Source organism: Heteronotia binoei, chromosome 9 (genome assembly GCF_032191835.1).
Source record: "Heteronotia binoei isolate CCM8104 ecotype False Entrance Well chromosome 9, APGP_CSIRO_Hbin_v1, whole genome shotgun sequence".
Classification (NCBI taxonomy): domain Eukaryota; kingdom Metazoa; phylum Chordata; class Lepidosauria; order Squamata; family Gekkonidae; genus Heteronotia; species Heteronotia binoei.
The window spans coordinates 81,422,256-81,444,304 of NC_083231.1; the positions used below are offsets into that span (position 1 = coordinate 81,422,256).

At 44.1% G+C, this 22,049-nt stretch overlaps 1 protein-coding gene across 1 annotated transcript in view; it reads right to left on the reverse strand.

Moving 5' to 3' along the window:
* Window positions 1-22,049, reverse strand: part of LOC132577246 (bifunctional heparan sulfate N-deacetylase/N-sulfotransferase 3) — a 108,407-nt gene that overhangs the window by 80,957 nt on the left and 5,401 nt on the right. Inside the window, exon 2 of the mRNA XM_060246865.1 lies at window positions 7,409-8,534. Coding sequence (XP_060102848.1) covers window positions 7,409-8,404 — 996 coding nt within the window. The 5' untranslated portion in view covers window positions 8,405-8,534. The remainder of the gene's footprint in view (window positions 1-7,408; window positions 8,535-22,049) is intronic.

Here is a 22,049-nt window from a genome sequence, read left to right on the forward strand (position 1 = left end):
ATATCTTCTTTCCTTTTTTGTTTGTGCAAGTCATGGTCTACATCTTGCACAAGGTGCATACTACTGTTGCAGAAGGTATACTTTATAATAGTATTAGCATACATTACTCTTTGCACTGATATTCTTTAAATTCTGTAAATGATTGATTATGGCATCTTACGTAACTTGATGCTAATCTACTCGCTATGTTTTATTTTTTTATTTTATTTTTTATACATAATGTGGCTGTTAAGTTCTTGTCCAATATGGTTTACAGCTTGTTTATACATACTTCTTACTTAGCTATAGTCAATACTATTTACTGCACTGCGATGTTATTTACAATGTTATTTACATCCTTGTTCCTTTGCAATTTATTGGAAAACTCCAATAAAATGTTAACTACCCCAAAACCAGGTGCTGTTGTCAAGCATCAAGGCTCACAGGTGGCTTTTCCATCAGACCAAAGTCTCTTGTTATGTAATTTATTAAAGTATATAGAGATATGATGAAAGGCAAAAATTAGCTTCAAGCTGTCTGAATTTAACTGAGCGATGGATTCACATATTTCAAACGAGCTAACATTTTTCCTGAGAAATAAAATGGCTTCTTGAACCCTGAACACTTAGCAGAAGAAAGACAAAAGGAGATTCCTAAATAAATCTACTCTTCATAAGCAGAGAAGTTTCCATCCACAAACTGCTATGACCCAATGAGAAAAGGATATCACATGGTTACATGAGGGAAGCAAGCACTACCTTGATAGTGGATTACACATGAGATAGCTTCTGAGAAACTGGGCCATGTACAGGCTCATAGCCATGGGGGGGGGGGGCCACGGCCCCTCCACCCAACCCCCCCTTGGACCTTTATGGCCCCTCCTTTCCCCAGCCCCCACTCTCTTTACCACCACTTTTCTCTCTGCAGCTCTGGCGGCCCCCCTCCGTGCAGCACCTCCCCCTCCCTCCCACCCAGCCACCCACTTACCCACTGGGCGAAATTGTAAAGAGCGGGCTCCTGGAGCTCTTGCAAGGCAGCCCCCGCCGATCATGTGATCAGCTGGAAAAGCCATGCCAAAACTGGTGGTTCCTATGCCTGCTTTCTCGCACGATCAGTAAGTTCAGCGCTGGCCGCCCCAGTGCTGAACTTGCTGATTGCACTAGAAAGCCGGTGTAGATACAGTTGGCTTCAGAGCAGCTTTTCCAGCCGATCATGTGATCGGTGGGGGGGCACCTTGCAAGAGTTCCTGGAGTCCGCTCTTTACAGTTTCACCCTGTGGGTGAGTGGGTGGCTGGGTGGGAGAGAGAGGTGCTGCGCAGAGGAGGCGGGGTCGCCAGAGCCGCGGGGAGAAAAGTGGCAGCAGAGAGAGTGGGGGTTGCCAGAGGGGGGGCCCTCCATCCAAAAAATTTTTCCATGGGCCCCCCCAACCAGAATTTTCTGGCTACGGGCCTGGCCATGTATTCTGTTAGACAAAGCATTTATTGCCTTCTGTGTTGAAAATGCATGTTAGAGGTTCCATGTACTTTAGAAGAATCGTCAGCCCTTTGGTGCCAGAAAACTCAGTGAACAGGGAGTTTGTATTCAAATTCTGATGAATGAAAATTCATCAAGGGCTACTTGATGAATTTTGCTTGTGCAAAAAGGAGAGGTAGAAGCTGAGATTCCAGAGGACTGCCCTTTCAAGCTGCAGCTTCCCATGTTGGGCTCTGCATTGTTCCGGAGCACTCCCCCAGCTGCAGAAGTGACATTTCAGGGAGTACAGGCGGCTGCGGAAAACAGGGAAATGGTTCTACCCACGATTCATTTAATATAATTCTTCTAATAGTAAACTGGATTATTCATGCCGGTCATCAAAAAAGCAAAACCAGCACTCACAGACAAGGCATACTTGGGGAAATCTCCAAGTCCCCAGTAAAGAATTACATTTTTTTCATGGCCCCATATATATGAAGCTACTGTGATGGATCAGGAGCATCCTGACTCACTGTGACACCTTCCTCATCCAACCTGCATACTTGGGGAAATCCCCAGATATGTGGAAATGCATGACTTTGTAAACTAACTAAAAGTGAAAAGACCAGCTTGATGATACTTGGATATGCTTCAAGGCTAAAAACAGTTGTAAATCAGCTAGATAAAAAAATTAGCTTGTTCAAGCTCCTGAGAGCTTAGAGAATTATGAAAGACAAGATCTGGAGCATGTGAAATATTTTAACATGCTCAAGCTGTAAGTCTTCAGAGGTATTCTTTGATTATATGGATTCCAGTTCTGCTTCAAACACACTTTAGAATGCAAAACACAGGATAAAGCAGACTACTATAGAATAACTGTGGCCCATTCAGGCTTCAGCTTCTAGTATTTTTCTTTCCCTTGCTGCTTGCTGAACAAAGAGCTTGGCCCCAGGCTCTGCTGTACCTACTAATCTTTTGATTCTATGGCATAAATTCCTTCCGGTGGCAACTGCTGTACTGTGACCATCCTCCTTTGCCTTTCCTTTTATGAAAACATGGGGCAAATATTTTCTTGTGCCACAATTAGACTGGTACTCTAACAAGGCAATCTCAGAATTTCTACAAATTTCTTAGTAGTATATTGAGATGCTATCCTGCAATGGCCAACAGCAAAACCTTATTCCAATCAGCCTGAACTACAGTAACTCTATGCAGGATTGTGCTGTTGGTCACAGATACCAAATATGTGCACCTTCTTCATTCAACCTGCTCATTTTATATGAAATGAGCAATATATGAGCAAGCATACTATTCAGTATGGTAGAACTTATACATAAATACAGCACTGAATACTAGATTTTCAAATTATATACATTAACTTAACGTCATTCACTCATGGTGCCACTGTGCTTTGGCAGGTAACTCCTGTATTAACAGTAATGAAGTTTCATTGCAGCATTCAGTGCTAATCACATGTTTAATAGATGCATAAACTTTAGAAATAGATTACAGTTCTTAGAGAACATTTTTTTCAGATTCTACTGTGTAACAAAACAACTATTTAAGTGGCTGTCTCTATCATTGCTTTTCAGAATTAATCTCTGTCTTGAGAATGCCACTTAAAGCTTTTTTTAAAGCAATAAACATTTCATATACAGAATACATATATTAGTACTTTTTTCCTCCTTAACAGCAGGTTTTTTTCCTTATGCATCTGATTCCGGATCAAATTGCTTAAGTAGTGAAGTCCCCTCTTGCGAAAGAGATGGCAGCAACTTTGCACACTGTGCCTGTGCATTAGCAGGAGTATTGTTGGTGGGTACTACATTACTTGTCCAGGCAAGAGGCAGAGATTCAGCAGTGAGAGGAGGGGGGAACATGAGATGACTAGTGCCTCACAGAGAAAGGACCCAAACCAATCAGGAGTGGGGGTAACTCTTTCAGCAAGGTAGCTATCAGGAAAAAGTCAATCCTGAATGGCAAAAGGGTCTGCCTTAAATAGATAATTTTGGGACCTGGGGAGGGTCCAGTGAAGGTCAATGGTTCTCACAAAATTTAACAATAGTACCCACAGAGTGACTGACATGTCTCTGAGTAAAAACATACACCGAATAAAGAAAACTGGGATGGACAATTTTGGGTCCAATGGGTTGTTGTGGTCACACCTCTTGAGGAATGTGGGGGAAACAAAAAGGATCAGGAAGAGTGGAGATGGGTAGCAGGATCTGGCAGATGATAACTCTAAGATGATGAGATAAGTTCAATGATGTTCTATTGACAGAGGTACTGTTTGGATTGGAGGCAGGAAGACTCCTTTGTCCACTGGTAATCATTATGGTTGCCTCACATCAGTTCCTTTTTTCCCTGGCTGAGCAGACAACATCTCCATTATTAAAGCTGCAAGGACTCTGGAATGCAGTATGTAGTGAAGACGCAGTCTCTTAATAGCTGCTACAGGAAAATAAGGTATTGTTTTGAAATCTCCAGGAACATAGCTTCCCCTAGGTCTGCTGCTGGTCTTGTCTCTGGAAAGACAGGGCTGCAGGCATCTGCAGCAGGGGCTGGGCATCTAAGAGATGAAGCATGGTCTGAAGTCTTTGCTGTTTCTGTAGACAAAGTGGTCCACAGCATAATAGTCCCTCGTGCCTGGCTTGGCTCAACACCATGATAGTCCAAGAGGGTCAAGTGCTCAGAAGCTGGTCTGGCATGAGTGCCAGTCTATGTATAACCCATTAGAGTCCAAAGTCAAGTGTGAGGGTTGCTGGGAAGAATGGCTCTTTGGGACATGGGTTGGCTTTCTATGAGGAGACTGATGGGCATTACTGCAGCAGGGGCACCCTCGAAGTGGCAGCTCCCAGCATCCAAAGAGCTTCCCTGAGAGGAGCAGGGCAAAGAGGAGCAAAGACCTGGGAATCCACTCCCTTCCTCTCATGCTCAGCAGTGTCTTTCTTCTAGTGGGGATTAGCCAGGCTGTCCCACCTGCCTCCCTGTCCTTCTTAGCCTTTGTCCAACTGGTCATCTGTGCTTCAGGTAAGAAGCTGAGCTGCAAAGGCAGCCAGTGATGGGGAAGAAGGAGAGGGATGTGACTGAACTGGGAAGAATAAAGAGAAGCAGAGGAACTGGGGTTGGGGAGGAAAAGAGCTGGGAGCTCAGTGGTTGTGGAGCAGAGCACCAGCAGGGAGAAGGATGAAGGAGGTTGCTCGTGGGGCAGATTACAGCCTTAGCTGGGCCTCATCTGCCTCCTGGGCCATATATTTGACACCTCTCTGTTAAACACTTTTGTTGCAAATTTAGTGGCAATCATATAAAATCTTTAACCGTTAAGTGCAGTTTAAAAAACTGGATTCTACTCTGGAAATCACAGTTGTGACATTAGATTTTTTTTCTTCTTTGTATCTTAACAGTATTGAGATTTTAAAAACACTTTATTATATCCTTGTCAATGATTACTAAAGTAAAACACTCCTGTTAGATTCTTAAGTTTTGGTATAATATTTTTTCAGATTTATAAAGTATTTTTTGGGCATCTGTTGTATCACAAGATTCCTCTTTTAAAAAAGAGGAGGAAAAGCAGGAAAGAATAAAAATACCTTTCTTCAAAGGTCGTGCCTACTCATACAAATCCATGCTTTACTTCAATGGGAATGCATCACACACAGACTATATATATAGTATTCCATCACACCAACATGATCAAGAAACTGAACCAATGATCAGTCTGTGCTGAAAGATACTATATGGTAGTGGTAAAAGTGTTAAGTTAGGACCTGGAAACATAACAGAAGCCATGCTGGATCAGGCCAGCGGCCCATCTAGTCTGACACTCTGTGTCACTCAGTGACCAAAACCCAGGTGCTATCAGGAAGTCTGCCCACTCATCCAGAAACCAAGCAGGTATTTAGGCAAAAGGAAACTTGGCACTGGGTGTAGCTTCCCTCTGTTCCTCTCAGGAAAAGTCTGCCCTGCGATTCAGGCTGATTACAGCCCCATCTTTGGGATGACGGATTCTGCCCTGAGCTCCCCTCTGAAGTGGATCTTATTGGCCAAATGTCAAGCTGAAACTATTTTGATAAGCACGCTCTGTTGGACTTAAATACACCAGTTAATTAATCTTCTGGCACAAATGCCTGTGATTTCATCCCATGACTCGCAAAGGGCTCTTTTTTGCATTAATGGCTTTGATCTGCTGGACTTTCTCCATTTTGCCAGAAAGCATCAACTTTCCCTGTCAACTGAGCATGCCTGCCTGCAGAGCAGCTGCCCTCCAGGGCAGGATAAACATGATTCCAGGGGATGAATGTGGAGCAGCACTTTAGGATTAATCCGGAGTAAGAAAAAGACTTGGAAGAAGAAGGGGGGATGGCATCCCAAAGTCCAAAGTGAATTCAAGAAAGCCCTCATGATTTGAGTGTGGGGGACTGTCTCCTGGCAAGAGGTTGTAGGATTTTCATATTCTGTACTTTTCCCTTCTCTCTTGGCATTTATCTGTGATTTTGATGGCAGCCTGATGCACAGAAATGGAGCAGAGGGAAGCTGTGGCTATGACTGCTTCTCAGTTGCATGAAAAAAACAACACAAGCGTCCAGGGGTTACCGTAAAGACTCCTAGGGTGAGTGAAAGAGTAAATGCATCAGAACAAGTCTGTTCTTCAAAATTAACTGAAGCTGTTTGTGTTGGAAACTTAAAAGGATGTGTTATTATCTTCTGTCATTCTCCACTTTCAAAGTCTGGCATGCCAACTTATGAGACCCCTTCACACACATGAAGAAAACTGTCAGGACACAAGAAAGAGAAAAAAAATCACTCTGTTTGCAGCAGCAATGAGGAGTGGGGGTGGGTAGAGGCAAATGCTGTGATACGGATCATCAGGAAAGGTGGTGAGAATAGAACTGTTAATATCGGGGAGAAACCCACATCTCTATAGCATGGTCTCATTTGACATACTGTGTACAATTCTAGTTGCTGTATTTTAAAAAAGACTAGTGAAGAAGAAGGGAAAAGTACAGAAAAGGGCATCCAAAAGATCACAGAGTGATTAAAATCAGCAGGAACTCATTTGTATATTAGGCCACACACACCTGACATCACCATTGTTTTACACAGGGCTTTTTTGTAGAAAAAGCCCAGCAAGAACTCATTTGAGTATTAGGCCACACCCCCCTGGTGCGAAGTCAGCCGGAACTGCATTCCTGTGCTTTCCTGCTCAAAAAAAGTCATGATTAAAATTATCAGTATGAAGGGGTAGATTCCTGAGGAATGTGTTCATAAGGCACGGGAAGGGAGATAAAGGTGTCTGTGGGCTTCTGGATAAAGAGTTTCATGTGGGATAGAAAGTGAATGGAAATTCATGAGAATAAATCTTAGTATGTTTTAATCTCTCTTTGTACGTGTGTGTATACATATAAACTTGCACTTTTTAAATAAAAAAAAGCACTGAGACCAATGCAAATTCACACTGAAAACACAGATATAGAAACATAAAAAACCCTACAGCTTCATATTTTCCTTTTCAGCTTTCATATTATGCCATTCACATGACAGTCTATTCACATGTGGATTTTTTCTTTCTTTTTCTACTAAAGTTGGAAGCATCATTAAAATTGGTTCTAAGGAAAAATAACTATATGTACTAGAACATGGATATGCAAGGGAATAACTTCAGTAAAACCACTTATTTGAAATTTTCTCAGACGCATCTATGCCGGTGAGAAATTGGTAACTCTCAATCAAAAAAAGAAAGTAATAATAGATTGACTACAAAGCTAAACCAAATTGCTTGGATTTAATTTTTTTAGTACAATTTCTTACCTTCAAATGGCTTTTTGGTTGGTCTGCCTGAGAGAACTGACCTGCTTCAAATAGATGTACTTGGTATGAGAAAGCCATGCTCATTTTTAGTTTAGTTATAATGTTGTTTGTATCTTGAACTTGAGAATGAATATCATCAACATAGCAAGCATTATTGTACATACTTTACCTGAACATCGTTGGCCTTCATCCTTGTTCCCTCCTTTCCAACAAAGATGTCATCTATATCAACAAGAATATATCTATCCAAGGACAATGTTAGTCTCTTTCCAGACAGGAAACAAACAGCATCTATAAAGATGAGTTTGTGCAGCCAGAAGTTCAAATTATTGCCAAAAAGAATGCGTTGAATTCCATCATGAATACCCAAGTCATGAACTACAGTTGCATGGAGAGCACCTTTAACTATAGGTGGAGAGAGATTTTCAGAAGCTTTTACTTTTGCCAGTATAACAGGTTGGTAGGCTGAATGGTTTATTTGAAAAACTGTCCAGTCATTTCCAGGTAAAGGACCTTTATCAAACTTAGAAGGTTTAGTCACGTGAAGTAGTGGAGAATGAGGGTTGATGCAACAATCCTTGATACCCACATTGCCATGGATATGGAAAGGAAAACCTTTTAATTGAGAAGTCTGCAAACTGTTCTCACTATTCTTATGGAATCCAATCACACCTACACCAAATTCTCCACAGTATTTATCTAGAAGGCCTCGATTCCAGGAATCCATATTAACATATTTAAAAATATTTTCATATATAACAAGAATGTATTTGCCTTTGTTTTTATCTATAAGCACAGGAAGGTCGCCTTTTCCAGAAGCTATCTCAATACGATACTGGAACCTGCTGGACTCTAAAATCATTATTATATCTTGACCAAGTGTTGAGTACTGGCTTTCCACAAACACCAGCACCACAGGATCAGTCCGAGTAGGATCACTGGACTTAACTGTCTTCCACTGCACTAATTTGTTGAGAGGCAGCACTGGAAGATCTCCACATTCTACCTCTGAAGACATCTCCGAAAGCTCGTTATCCTGTTTGTAGCCAGTGTACAAATAGTATGCTGAAATGACAATGCTCACCATACAAAAAGTGGCCAGCAATATAACTGTTCGTTGAAAATGTCTATGAAGTTTCACAATAAAAGTCATGGTGTAAGTCATGCCTTAGATTGTTTCCAAGTGCAGCATTTAGGTTGAGGAAGGTGGTTACAAATTCCAGTCCAGTTTAGTAGCTTATGTCACCATCGCAGCGCACGTATCTGTCCTCATCACAATTTATAGAAAATATATGCTGGAAGAAAACAAAAAGATTTAAAAGATTTTAATGTGTGTCAAAATTAATACAAATTATGGCAAGCAAACAGCTTTTGGCCAAATCAGCTCATAACCATACAACTACAGAACTATGATTTAATCTCCTTTTCAACACTTGGCATTTTAAAACATAATAATTCCAAGCTGACATTAATGCAAAATGGATTCCAATCCATAAGCAACTACTTACATGCAAGAACTATGCTCATCAAAGGACACAATCAGTCAAAGGAAGCTGCTTTATACTAAATCAGACCATCAGTTCATTGAGGCCAGTATTGTCTATTCTGAGTCTGACTAGCAACAGCTCTCCAGAGTCTCAGTTGCTTCCCAGATGAGCACCATCATTTGCATGGGATGTACATCCAAATATACACTGATTATGCACACAAAAGGCTCTCCCCTTGATAGAATGGAACATGTGTTTTAAGAGAAGCTTTACAGCATACATTTTACTGTAATATAACCCATGCTGCAATCTCAGTTTTATTAGTAGTAGCATAAAGAAGCTAAGTATGCCCACCCTTGACAGTGGAAGGTGAAGTAGTTCACAATGTGAAACTACTTCTTTTAGGAATCACAAGAGATTGTTTTGGAATTATTAATGGGGAATTCATATTGTTGTGGATATTGATCGCTTTAAAGGTATTACAATATGTATTATTTATTAGCATTATGTGTCAAGCTGGCTCTAAGCAGTTCAGACTGATCCAGGAAAGGAGAAGGATATAAAAGGAAGAATGCACCCAGCTACCTACCTATGTAACAATGCACCCAGCTACCTACCTATGTAACAAACCAGCATTGTGAAAAAATTGGACATTCTTTGTTAACTGCAGCAGAAAAACAAAATCAAAAACCTAAAATACAGTAAACAGCTCCAGTAAATATTACATAGACTCAGGCAACCACCCTAAACCAACTCACTGGATTCTATTTATCCAATTCAGAGATTTTGATGTTGCTTCTCCAAAGTACTCTTAAAGGTGGCTTAAAAATAAAATCCTTATGGCTTACTAGTATAGAAACAAAAGCAGCCATTAAAACAAGGCCACAGACCAACAGCAGACTATAAAATAGTTTAAAAGATTTTTTTACAAATAAAAAACACTTGGACTAAAAGAAATGTATTGGCCTGGCTCCTAAAGACAGTAAGGTAAGACTCAAGGAGGAAGGCATTTAAAAGGCAAGACACCACCACAAAAAGTGCCCTGCCTCTAGTCATCATCATGTGTCACCTCTGAAAAAATAGTCTTAGACAGCAGGATTGGGAGGCAGAACTTAACTGATTCTCTTAACAGTTGTAACACACTTTGAAAAGCTTAGAAGTCTTATGCAAGCAAGCAGAGGACTGTGAAAGGTTAATTCTACACAGAAATAGGGAGCCTTAAATGACAGGCTACTCCATTAAATCTGATTGGTTAGCATCAGCTGAACAGAGAAAGACTTCTGAACTGAATGCTGAGAAAAATTCTATCTGATTTCAGCCCTAGCTGAGAAGAGTTGAATACTGACAGTTTTGGAATTCAGCCCTGACCAAGAGCAATTTGATACAATCAGGAGAAATGGGGAAAGTTGGCAAGGATGAGTGGGTAGTTAGTCAGAGACTTCCATTTGGGCCAAAGAAAGGGGATAGATCTCCTAATGAATTTCCCTGCACAGTCAAACAGGGAGTTAGCTCTGAAGAGTGCAGAGATCCTTGGTCCGTTGTACTTAGAACTGGCTTTAGTGACCTTAAGAGTCAGTTAAAACTCAAGATGAGTAGGTGTTTCAAGAGAAGGAATCTGGGTACTGAAAAGAGTTCAGCAGACTCCTGCAAACCAAAAGAGTCAGAGACTACTCAAAGAAAGTGTGCAGGAGTGTTTGGAAAGCACTGGAACAAAAGCTTCTAACACAGGGGTGACAAAAATGCAACCTGGGAGCCACATGTGGCTCTTTCACACATATTGTGTGGCTCTCAAAACCCCCACCACCATGTTGGCTAGCTTGGAGAATGCATTTAAAGTTAAAGCTACCTTCTTCCCACTTCTCTCTCTCTCCTCACCCATTTTCCTTCCTTCCTTCCTTCCTTCCTTCCTTCCTTCCTCCCTCCCTCCCTCCCACGTTCATGTCTTGTGGCTCTCAAACATCTGACATTTATCCTACATGGCTCTTACATTAATCGTTTGGCCACCCCTGCTCTAGCATAAAGATTTTAAGTAACTCTGAATAGCTTAACTCTCATTAGCCAGAAACATCTACATATCTAATTCCCAACCATATCTAAATCCACTAATAGGGAGCACACTTACCAAGGTTTGTAGAAAAAATCTAAAAACTTAAAAAAATATACATTGGGGATTTAAATTCCCCCCAAAATAAAAAGTGTTGCCTGTCCATCTGCAGACAATGTTCTTACCAGCTCAGAAGAAGCCACTCCAACCAGGCCCAGCAGCAGATGTCAGCAGCCACACCAAGTCCAGGAATGATGGATGAGGCTGTCAGCCACACTGGACCCAGCTGTAATGGTGGTGGAGGCCAGCAGCCACACCAAACTCAGCTACATCAACAAAAAAAGCCAGCAGCTGCTTCAGACCCAGCTATGTCAGGCTCCACAGTTGGTGTGGGAGCTGGAACTGTGCTAGGCATGATTTGGGATCCCCCAACAAGTTACCCATCTCAAAACTGTTAGGACATGAAAAATCAGAAACAATGGGGGGAGGCATCCCCCCCACAAGTATTGCAAGTCCAAGGCTACTGATGAGAGGGGGAGGATTAGAGATCAAGAGCTATGTAGTTCTAAATCTCTGAGGCATCTGTGTATGTGTAAAAGAGTAGCCCAAAAGTTTCTTGTGGGTCCCCACTTGTAACAACTTGTAAGAGCTACACAGCTCCCAATCTCCAAGGCCATTGATGGGAAGGGGGAGGCTTGGAGATCGACAGTGATGCAGCTCTTGACCTCCAAAGTCTGTGTCTGTGTCTGTGTGTGAGTGAGAGAGAGGGGAGGGGTGCCTTGGAGATCAAGAGCCATGCAGCTATCAACCTTCAAGGCCATTTTTTGTATGTGTGGAAGAGGAAAGCTTTGAGGCTGGGGAACTCAGCTATAGGAGAGCCAGTCCAGGCACAGAGCAGCTTTCTACCCTGAGCTGCCATGATCAGTAAAGGAAGAGAGAGGAGAAAGAGAAACTGACAGATTAATAGCTTGAAATATAAAGGAACAGGTAGAAGGGGGGATGGGGTAGGTTGACAAAGGCTGGTCCTTACTGGCTTTGATGCGGCTGGCGCAGCTTCTACTTTTTTGAACAGTCCATGATGAGGAGACTTCGCGCCCCCTCCTTCCAAAAACCGGAAGTGAGGGATGGTGAAGTCGCCTATCTAATTGTGGGTTATTCAAAGAAGTAGAAGCTGCGCCAGCCGCATCAAAGCCAGTAAGGACCAGCCTTGCTGTGGCGCATGGGGGGGGGGGGCGGCGTCAGAGCGCGGCGCTGTCTGGCAGCACTGCAAAGGGAAGGAGGGCGGTGGCGGTGGGGAGGGAGGCAAACTAGGTGTTTGCAATGGGCACCAGGAGGGGGGGAGCCCAATTCGGTGCCCCCTACTTCCTGGTGTCCTAGGCAACCGCCTAGTTTGCCTAGTGGGTGAGCCAGCCCTGCTTGTAGCGTGGAACAGACATTAAATGTTCTTATTTATTTATTTATTTACATTATATTTATATCCCACCCATTCCATACAGACTCAAGGCGGCTAACAGCATAAAATAGACAGCAAACAAAAACTATTAAAACAATAAAACAATTAGATAAATAACAATAGTGCTACTTCAGGCAGATCATATATTCTTTCTCATGCTCACAGATCCTGGGCAGTTAGTAATAAAAGCGCTATGGATCCAGATGTGGTGGCAGCCCTCTCCCATTAGATGTTATATGCCATCCAAAACAGTTCTGTCTTGCAGGCCCTGCGGAACTGCAATAAATCCCGCAGGGCCCTGATGTCTTCTGGAAGGGTGTTCCAAAGTATTGGGGCCGCAACTGAGAAGGCTCTTGCTCTGCTGGAGTTGAGCCTAGATTCCTTTAGCCCAGGGACAGCCAAAAGATTTTGAGAACTTGATCGCAGTGCTCTCTGGGGAACATGTGGGCCAAGGCGGTCCCGCAGATAGGTAGGTCCTAGGCCATATAGGGCTTTGAAAGTTAATACCAAGACCTTGAAACGGATTCGGTACAAAACAGGCAGCCAGTGCAGCGCTCTCAGCACAGGCTGAATGTGCTCCTGACGAGGAAGCCCCATTAGTAGCTTGGCTGTAGCGTTCTGCACCAGCTGCAGCTTCCAAATCTAAGTCTAGGGCAGCCCCATGTAGAGAGCATTACAGTAGATTCTTGAGGTGACCAAGGCATGGATCACCATTGCTAAGTCGCTGTGCTCAAGGTAGGGGACCAACTGCCGTGTTCGCCAAAGATAGAAAAAAAGCAGCTCTGGCAGTGGCTGCTACTTTGGCCTCCTTAGTTAAGGAGGACTCCAGGAGCACTCCCAAGCTCTTAACCCTCGACGCTAGCGTCAATGGTGCTCCATCGAAGGCTGGCAGAGGAATCACCCTTCCCAGGCCGCTGTGACTTAGATAGAGAACCTCTGTCTTTGTTGGATTCCGCTTTAGCTGACTCAGCCTGAGCCATGATACCACAGCTTGCAGTGCCAGGTCCAAATTCTCCAGGGCACAGGCGAACCAGCCACCCACCAATAGATACAGCTGGGTGTCATCCGCATACTGATGGCAACCCAGCCCATACCTCTTGACCATCCAAGCAAGGGGCACATATAGATATTAAACAACATTGGGGAAAGAACTGCCCCCTGGCACACCCACAAATAAATGGGTGTCTCTGAGACAGCATTTCCCCAGTTGCCACCCTTTGCCCCAACCCATGTACTAAGAAGAAAGAATTGCTATGTGGTAAGAACAACTAGTCTTATCTAATATACTTAACCCAACAATACATATAGGTGTACCCTTTCTATGACTTTGGTAACCATCAGGCAAGTTTTCCACTAGGATGACTGCTCCTCCCCACTAGAAAAGAGGCTTTAAAATATTTAATATAATGAAAGAAATTGGAGATGCCTGGTTAGTGCCTTTTAAGTCAAAGCAATTTGCTATATTTCAACTTTAAGCAGGGTTGTAACCAGTGGTAAACAGGGGGGCACAAAGGGCAGCACCCCCTTTTGAATTAGGGGTGCCCCACCTACCCCTTTAACTTTTAAATACCACATTTAAGGCATGGCTTCTCCTTCTCCATGGCTCCTCTCCTCCTCCTCACTCGCCAGCCCACAGGAGGTGGCAACAGAGGGGAAGGAAGATGGGGCTTCACCGGGAAGCAGCAGGAAAAGCCAGCAAGGCCATGGTGACTGTCCACTGAAACAGCATGTAATCTCTTCCTACTACATACTGGCGGCCAGTTCAGCTACAAAGAAGAGATGGGAAACTGGGAAACACTGGTGGGGATGAGAACAGACAATGCCTGCCTGGGCAGGAGTGTCAGAGCCAATGCAGAATTTCTCTGAGTCATTGCTCACTTCTTCAGATATCTATAGTAAGGAGTCATTAAGACTCACACCCTGCTACAAATTTTGTGAGTCTTTAAGGTGCTACTGGACTCCAGTGTTCCCTGTAAGCTGATTTAGTGTGAGCTAACTCAGTTTTTCAGTCTTTGGCTCACACATTTTTTTGTCTTAGCTCAGGAAAAATGGCCCCAGAGCAAACTAATTTATGCAGTAACTTACAACTTTAATGCTAGTGGCTCACAAAGTAGATTTTTGCGGGAGTATTGCAGGACTCCTGCTCTTTTCCAGGAATATTCCTAACTTTCTAAGCCAAAAGAGACATTTTCATTTCATCAGGGTTTTTTTAAAAAAGACTCAAAAAGAAGATGGACACACACACAAAATAACTGCATGTCCTCTAAAAAGAGGCCAGCTTGGTAACCCTAGTTCAGATGTTTTTAGTTATCTTTTTTTTTTTTTGCTTCACTCCTGGTATCTCCTCAGTTAGAGAGAAGGGGGGCATAAAAACAGACAAATAATGCTGTTCATTTCAGATGGTTAATCTTTTCAGAAGGCTGCATCCCATGGCACTTTCACTTCACCTTTGACCCACAGCTTTGCCTCTGGACACCCTTTGTCAGATTTGTACCTTTTAAGAGTTAGCAGCTCTCCTGGCAACTACGGGTGGAAGTTCTGCTGTCAAAAGAGATTGGACTTACCATGCTTGCTGCAAATATTGGAAACACAGCGATCAATACCCAGGTTCACCAATTTATGCCCTCAAATTATGACACGGAATTGAATTTGTACTGAGGTTCAACACTATTGTTTCCTCTGTATTTCCTCAATCTGCCAGCAGTTCCCAGAATCACACTGACTGCTTTGCAGATACTTTGAACGTTTTCTTCCTCTCCCCCGCCCCCCCCCCCCGCACCTCCCAGAAGGATGCCCTGGTAGTCCAGGATGTTGGGAAAAATAACCTACTGGGCGCCATCTGAGCTTTTATAATTTTAATTAATCTACATGCTGTATTTATTCTGCATATTGTTTTAAAATATAGGTTGCACATCACCCAGAGCCTGGTGCAACTCGGGATGGGGTAATTAATTAAATATAATAAATAATAAAAATAATAATAAGCATGCTATCTTATAGCTTTACATGCATAACAAATAAAGTTGTGATAGGGAGTTTCATGGACACTTTCCTCTACAAACAAAAAATAGATTTTATGAGGATGTTAACTGGATTTTAGACTAAGCTTGAATACAATATATGCTATCATTTCTAGATAACTGCATCATGTGCCTAAAAATAAATAATGTAATATAACATATACTCCTCCATTTATGTCAGAACACATTAAAAGTCCTCTAAATGAAAGGTACATTTTATGTAAGGAAACTGTACAAAACTGCAGGCTAGAGTGGGAAGTTAGTTAACAAACTTACTCAGGAAGTGTGAAGCAGTATATGCAAGGATTGTAAAACTTTTTAAAAAAATATTTAAGGAATAAATCCAATTTAAAATGAAGCCCTGTAACTTCAAATAACAAGTTTAGGTTCTAGGTACTATGTTAGTGTCCCAGCGCACAGTGGAGAAGCAACATCCTTAATTTATTTTTGTTTAGAGAAGTTTGATGTTGCCTCTCCAGAATTACTATGTTACAAAATAAAACAAGCTAAAAATAAAATCAGTAAAGTTTGCAACAATTAAAAAACCCAGTCAGGAGTATAAAACCAGCATAAAACATTGAACAACTTTAAAATAATTTATCAACAAATTTCCAGCTAAAACCAGACAATAAAAATGTTAAAAGATCAACCCCTGGGTGAAAAGTTTTGACCTGGGAGCTAAGAGACTAAGGATGGTCACGAGTTGAAACTCAATCTAATCTAAATGACTAAACCCTAGATATCCATATTCCTGGATGTAATTTGTCAGTTAAAGAATATCTAACTTGCATAAACCTATTTAAAAACTCTGTTAAATTGCTGTTGAACTTCTGCCGTATCTTCTGCTAATCCAGCACTGGCACCCAGATGGGGATTGCAAGGGCTGGGAGCTACCTTCTTGACATTGTGCTGATGCCATTATATTACTTCCCACCAACCTGGAAAGGTATCACTAAAGGCCTCTGGGTGAGTGCCCCCCACCCCTTGTCTTCCCACCAACCCAAGTGAAAGCATTCATTCCCCCCCCCCCTCACCTCAAGGGGAACTGATCTCTATCTGGAGAGCAGTTGTAATTCTGAGTGATCTCCAGCCCTCACTTGGAGATTGGCAACAGTGTTTTCACAGGAGGAAATCACATTATACCTGTCTGAGGTCCCACCCCTCCTCAAACCCCACCCTCTCTAGGCCCCACCACTTAAATCTCCAGGAATTTCCTAACCTGGAGTTGGCAACCCTGCAGCCTTTACATAGGAAAATGACAGTCTTTCTTCACATGGAGGGGGGACCAAAGCAGCTTACATAATTCCTCCTCTTTCCTCTCCCCCCCTTTGATCTGAACATCAGCCCTGTGACGCTTCTCTATCTTCCTTCTCAGGCAACTATCCTGGGGCAAGGCTGAGGGGAGGAGGGAAAGAAGGAGTGACAGGAAAGATAGTAAAAGTTGGACAGCCATGTCCTCTGAGGAAATGTCTTGCTATTTCAGTGGCCTTCGGAGGCTGTGTGTGGGATACTGACTGTGTGGGCCACTGATAGGATGATAGAGGTCTGTTTCTGGCGGTGGCTGTGATGCCTTTTGTGAGGCCACAATAGAGCAGCAGGCCTTTCTGAGGTCGGTTGACAGAGAAGACAGAGAGAAGCATTGGAGATGTGTCTCTCTCTGAGGCAAGACTGTTTTGACAGTTTGTTCAACATTCCTGGGCCTGCAGTAGGTGGGGGCAGGGGAGTCAGCCAATGCTCATACAGTGGTTAGTTTGCTGTTAGCACTGTAATTCAATTTTGCATTGCTCATTGGATGTCTTACACAGAATGGGTACTTTTTTCCTCCTAGTCTTGTAAGGTTCTCCCTGCTTCTGGGCAGGGAGGATCTTCAGGGCTTCCCGGGAGCTTTCTCCACATGTACAATGATGACAACCAGAAGTGATGTCATCATACCACAGGTGCTCTAGTTTTGGGGCACTTCCAGGTAATGTCATTATGTCATGTTTGGGATATTTGTTGGTGGGGCTTTCTACATGCTGTACATGCCAGCTTGGGGGGGGGGGCTACCTCTGGGTATCCTGCCCCCCCAGGGAAAGTGCATGCGCAATACATCACCTCTCCTTTCCCGGTGTAGTGAATGCTGCGTGGTCACTGTCTGGCTATGCCTGGCAGATGGTCACTGCAATGGCCTCTCCTACATTACTGCATCCGTGACAACACCTTCTCGCTGTTCCCCCCCCTCCCGTTTTCACAGAGTTTGCCACATCATGGTGCGATTGAATGTCCGGCGGTATAACCGGATGGGCAGGTTGGGCTCACCAACCTTGCCAGCCAAGAGAACGAAAACTCTAACATCAAGCCCGGGCAGACAGAGCTTGTTAATGTAACATCTACCACCTGGAGGACTCGCTGCCAGTGTCCCGGCTTACTGGGCCATGGCAGATGACCCCATGGTGAAAGGGTGGAGCCAGTACTGCGCACACTGCGTTCACTTAAAAATTCCTCTGCACAGGCCTGAAGGGTATCCACATCCACAACCCACAACATACCAAGTCCTGCAGCGATGGGCAAGGGGCGAAACAGCAGGTGGAAGATGCCACTGGAAGCCGCAGTCCCAATCCTGCATGTAGGCGGTTCAGGGTATTGGTCGCCTGATGCTGACCCGGAGACGAAAGTATTTTTCGGCAGCACCCTGAACAACCAAGCAGCCCTATTTAGGGACAGCACTGCTTGCTCCATATGGAGAGGGGCCTAGAAAAGGTGGCCTAAACAAAGCTCGTCTCCTCCCCCCCAGTTGGCTAGCCGCGGTCAACGGGCATCCTTACTTGTGGTCAAAAAATAACAACAAAGAAAAGGCATGCACCTGCCTCATAAAGTGTGCAAAGACTAAAGCTTGCGTGTTGGAACATCAGAACCATGCTTGACACAGTAGACAGTGGTCGCCCTGAACAATGCTCTGCTCTAGTTGCCCATGAACTTCTCAGGTTGAATATCGACATAGCAGCTCTCAGTGAGGTCCGTTTCCCTGAGGAAGGTAGTCTTCAAGAACACGGTGCTGGCTATACCCTCTACTGGTCGGGTAAGTCAAAGGCTGAGAGCCGCCTTTCTGGCGTTGGCTTCATGATCAGGAACTCCATTGCCTCTAAACTCGAAAACCTGCCAACAGGTCACTCAGATCGCATCATGTCTATGCGCCTCCCACTTCAAAACAAGCAGCATGCAACCCTCTTTAGTGTGTATGCCCCAACCCTTCAAGCAAATCCTGCAGAAAAGAACAAGTTCTATGCTGATGTACGTAACCTCGTATGGAAGACCCCTACAGAGGACAAGGTGATCATCCTTGGCGACTTCAGTGCCAGAGTAGGTAAAGACTCGGAAGCCTGGAAAGGAGTACTTGTCAAACACGACATTGGCAACTGCAATGATAACGGGCACCTCCTGCTAGAATTCTGCACGGAGCATCAGCTCACCATCACCAACACTATCTTCCAGCAGAACAGTCTGAAGACAACCTGGATGCACCCACGGTCTAGCATTGTCACCTTATTGACTACATTCTTGTGCACCAGAGAGACCTTTGAGATGTCTTACACAGCCGAGTAATGCCCAGTGCAGAATGTCATACAGATCATCGTCTTGTACGCTGCAATCTCCGTCTTCCCTTTAAATCTACACCCAGGAGAGGCGGTATCCCCCGGAGGAAGTTTCAGGTTGGCAGCCTTCAGTCAGCCGAAGTTAAAGCTGCCTTCCAGGCAAAACTCCAGTCAAGAATTGAGGACCCCAGTCGCCTCACAGATCCTTCTCCAGAAGCACTCTGGGAACACCTAAAAACTACCATCCTGTTGACCTCTGAAGAAGTCCTCAGGTTCTCCACAAGGAAGAACAAGGACTGGTTTGACGAGAACAATCAAGAGATCCAAGAATTACTGGCGAAAAAGAGATCTGCCTACCAAGCACATCTTGCTCAGCCCTCCTGTCCCAGGAAAAAAGCAACTTTTCACGCTATATGTAGCAACCTCCAGCGCAAGCTTTGAGACATTCAGAACGAGTGGTGGACCAAGCTTGCAGAGAGAACCCAGCGGTGTGCAGACACTGGTGATTTAAGAGGGTTCTACGAAGCCCTGAAGGCAGTATATGGTCCATCTTATCAGGCTCAGAGTCCCTTGCGTAGTGCAGACGGCCAAGTGCTCCTCACAGACAAGGCATCCATACTGAACTGGTGGTCGGAGTATTTTCAGGTTCTCTTCAGTGCCAATCGTGTAGTTCAAGATTCAGCAATCCACCTCACCCCACTTCAACCAGTGAAAACAGAGTTGGATGAGATCCCCACCCTAGAAGAGACTGTTAAACCCATCAAGCAACTGAAAAGTGGCAAGGCAGCGGGAGTTGATGGAATCCCACCAGAGATCTGGAAGCATGGGGGCATAGTACTACATAGCACACTTCACAAAGTACTTGTCACCTGCTGGGAACAAGGCAAACTACCACAGGACTTTCGCGATGCAATCATCATTACTCTACATAAGAACAAAGGGGAAAAGTCAGATTGCTCCAACTACTGGGGGATAACCCTGCTCTCCATCGCAGGCAAAATCCTTGCTAGAATACTCTTGAACAGACTGGTGCCCACCATTGCAGAAGAACTCCTCCCAGAGAGCCAGTGTGGCTTCAGAGCTAACAGGAGCACCACAGACATGGTATTTGTTCTCAGGCAGCTCCAAGAGAAATGCAGGGAACAGAACAAGGGTCTATATGTGACTTTTGTCGACCTTACCAAAGCTTTTGATACCGTTAGCAGGAACGGCCTGTGGCAAATCTTGGAATGTTTAGGATGTTCCCCAAGGTTCCTCAGTATGGTCATCCAGCTACATGAAGACCAGCGAGGGCAAGTCAGACACTGCAACAATATCTCGGAGCCCTTCCCAATAGGCACAGGTGTAAAGCAAGGCTGTGTTTTCGCGCCAACTCTCTTTACGATCTTCTTTAGCATGATGCTTCAAAGAGCCGCAGTAGATTCAGATGACAACGATGGAGTCTACATCCGCTATCGCACCGATGGCAGCCTGTTCAACCTGAGGCGATTAAAGGCCCACTCCAAGACAATGGAAAAACTTATCCGAGAGCTACTGTTTGCTGATGCTGCTGCACTTGTCTCCCACTCGGTATCAGGTCTGCAGCATATGATGTCCTGCTTTGCAGAGGCTGCCAAGCTATTTGGCCTAGAAGTTAGTCTGAAGAAGACAGAAGTTCTCCACCAGCCTGCACCCCAGGAAGATTATCACCCTCCTTGCATCACTGTGGGTGAAACAGTTTTGAAGACAATCCAGCAGTTCAGCTACCTGGGGTGCATCATCTCCTCAGACGCCAAGATCGACAAGGAGATTGACAATAGACTGGCAAAGGCAAACTGTGCATTTGGCCGACTGCATAAAAGAGTGTGGAGCAACAAGCATCTGAAAAAAAGGCACAAAGATCAATGTTTACAAAGCGGTTGTGATGACAACCCTCATCTACGGCTCCGAATCGTGGGTATTATACCGTCATCATCTGCGACTCCTTGAGTGCTTTCATCAGCGCTGCCTTCGCACCATCCTCAACATCCACTGGAGTGACTTTGTGACCAACACTGAAGTCCTCAAGCGGGTGGAGGTTACAAGCATCGAGGCATTGTTGTTGAAGACGCAGCTGCGCTGGGCAGGGCATATCTCCAGGATGGAAAACCACCGCCTTCCCAAGATTGCCCTGTATGGCGAACTTTCCACCGGCCATCGAAATAGAGGGGCACCAAAGAAGAGGTACAAGGACTCCTTGAAGAAATCCCTTGGTACCTGTTGCATTAACCATCACCAGTGGTCTGACCTAGCCTCAGATCGCAAAGGCACACCATCCACCAGGCTGTCTCTTCCTTTGAGAACGCACGCATAGCTGGTCTTGAGGACAAAAGGAGATTGAGGAAGAATCGTACTGTACAGCACCAACCCCAAATCAGACTTTTCCCTGCAGCCACTGTGGCCGGACTTGCCTGTCCCGCATTGGTCTTGTCAGCCACCAGTGAGCCTGCAGCAGACATGGACTACTGCACCCTTCTTAAATCTTCGTTCGCGAAGTCAAGCCGAGAGAGAGAGAGAGACATGCCAGCTGGCCAGCAGAGGGAAGGAGCCTGCAAAAATGGGGGAACCCCTGCCTGGACCAGGAGGCTGGCAACTCTATTCCGCCCCCTCTCTTTTTTACTCTAAAACCCATTTAGGGTCTGTGAGAAAGTGGGCTACAAACAAGATAAATAAAATCTATATCAATCCAGTGGACCTCTACTCCTAAAATATTTGCGTAACAACAAGCCTTAATGATTTCAATGAAATGCATGTTCTTATTAGATTGTTCAAGATCAGAATCACTCTTGACATTTATAATCCTTCCAATGAATATAATGTTCTCAGGCCTTGAGTCATTTTCATGTGATCATGAACAGTTTGTAAATTCCATACTTTTTCTCGAGGGAAAAACTAGTTCTCACACTGGTACTGGCCTTAACCATGGCTGACACTTACTAAATGTGTTATTGACCCTGCTTCAAATTCTGGTAATAAATCAATATATGTAATCTCAACATGGCTAAAATTTGTGGATACATAAATCCAGAGACTGGAGCCATGAATAGACATGACAGATCTTTCTACAAGCCTGGGGAGAAAAACCTCCAGGGTTGCAGAAAAAGATGAAATTTAAAAATAAATTTAAAAATACTGGGGGGAGGGTTAACCCTCCCAATCATAAAAGCAATGCCAGTAACTTTAAGAAACAAATGCCCTCTTTGGCATTTGCAAGAC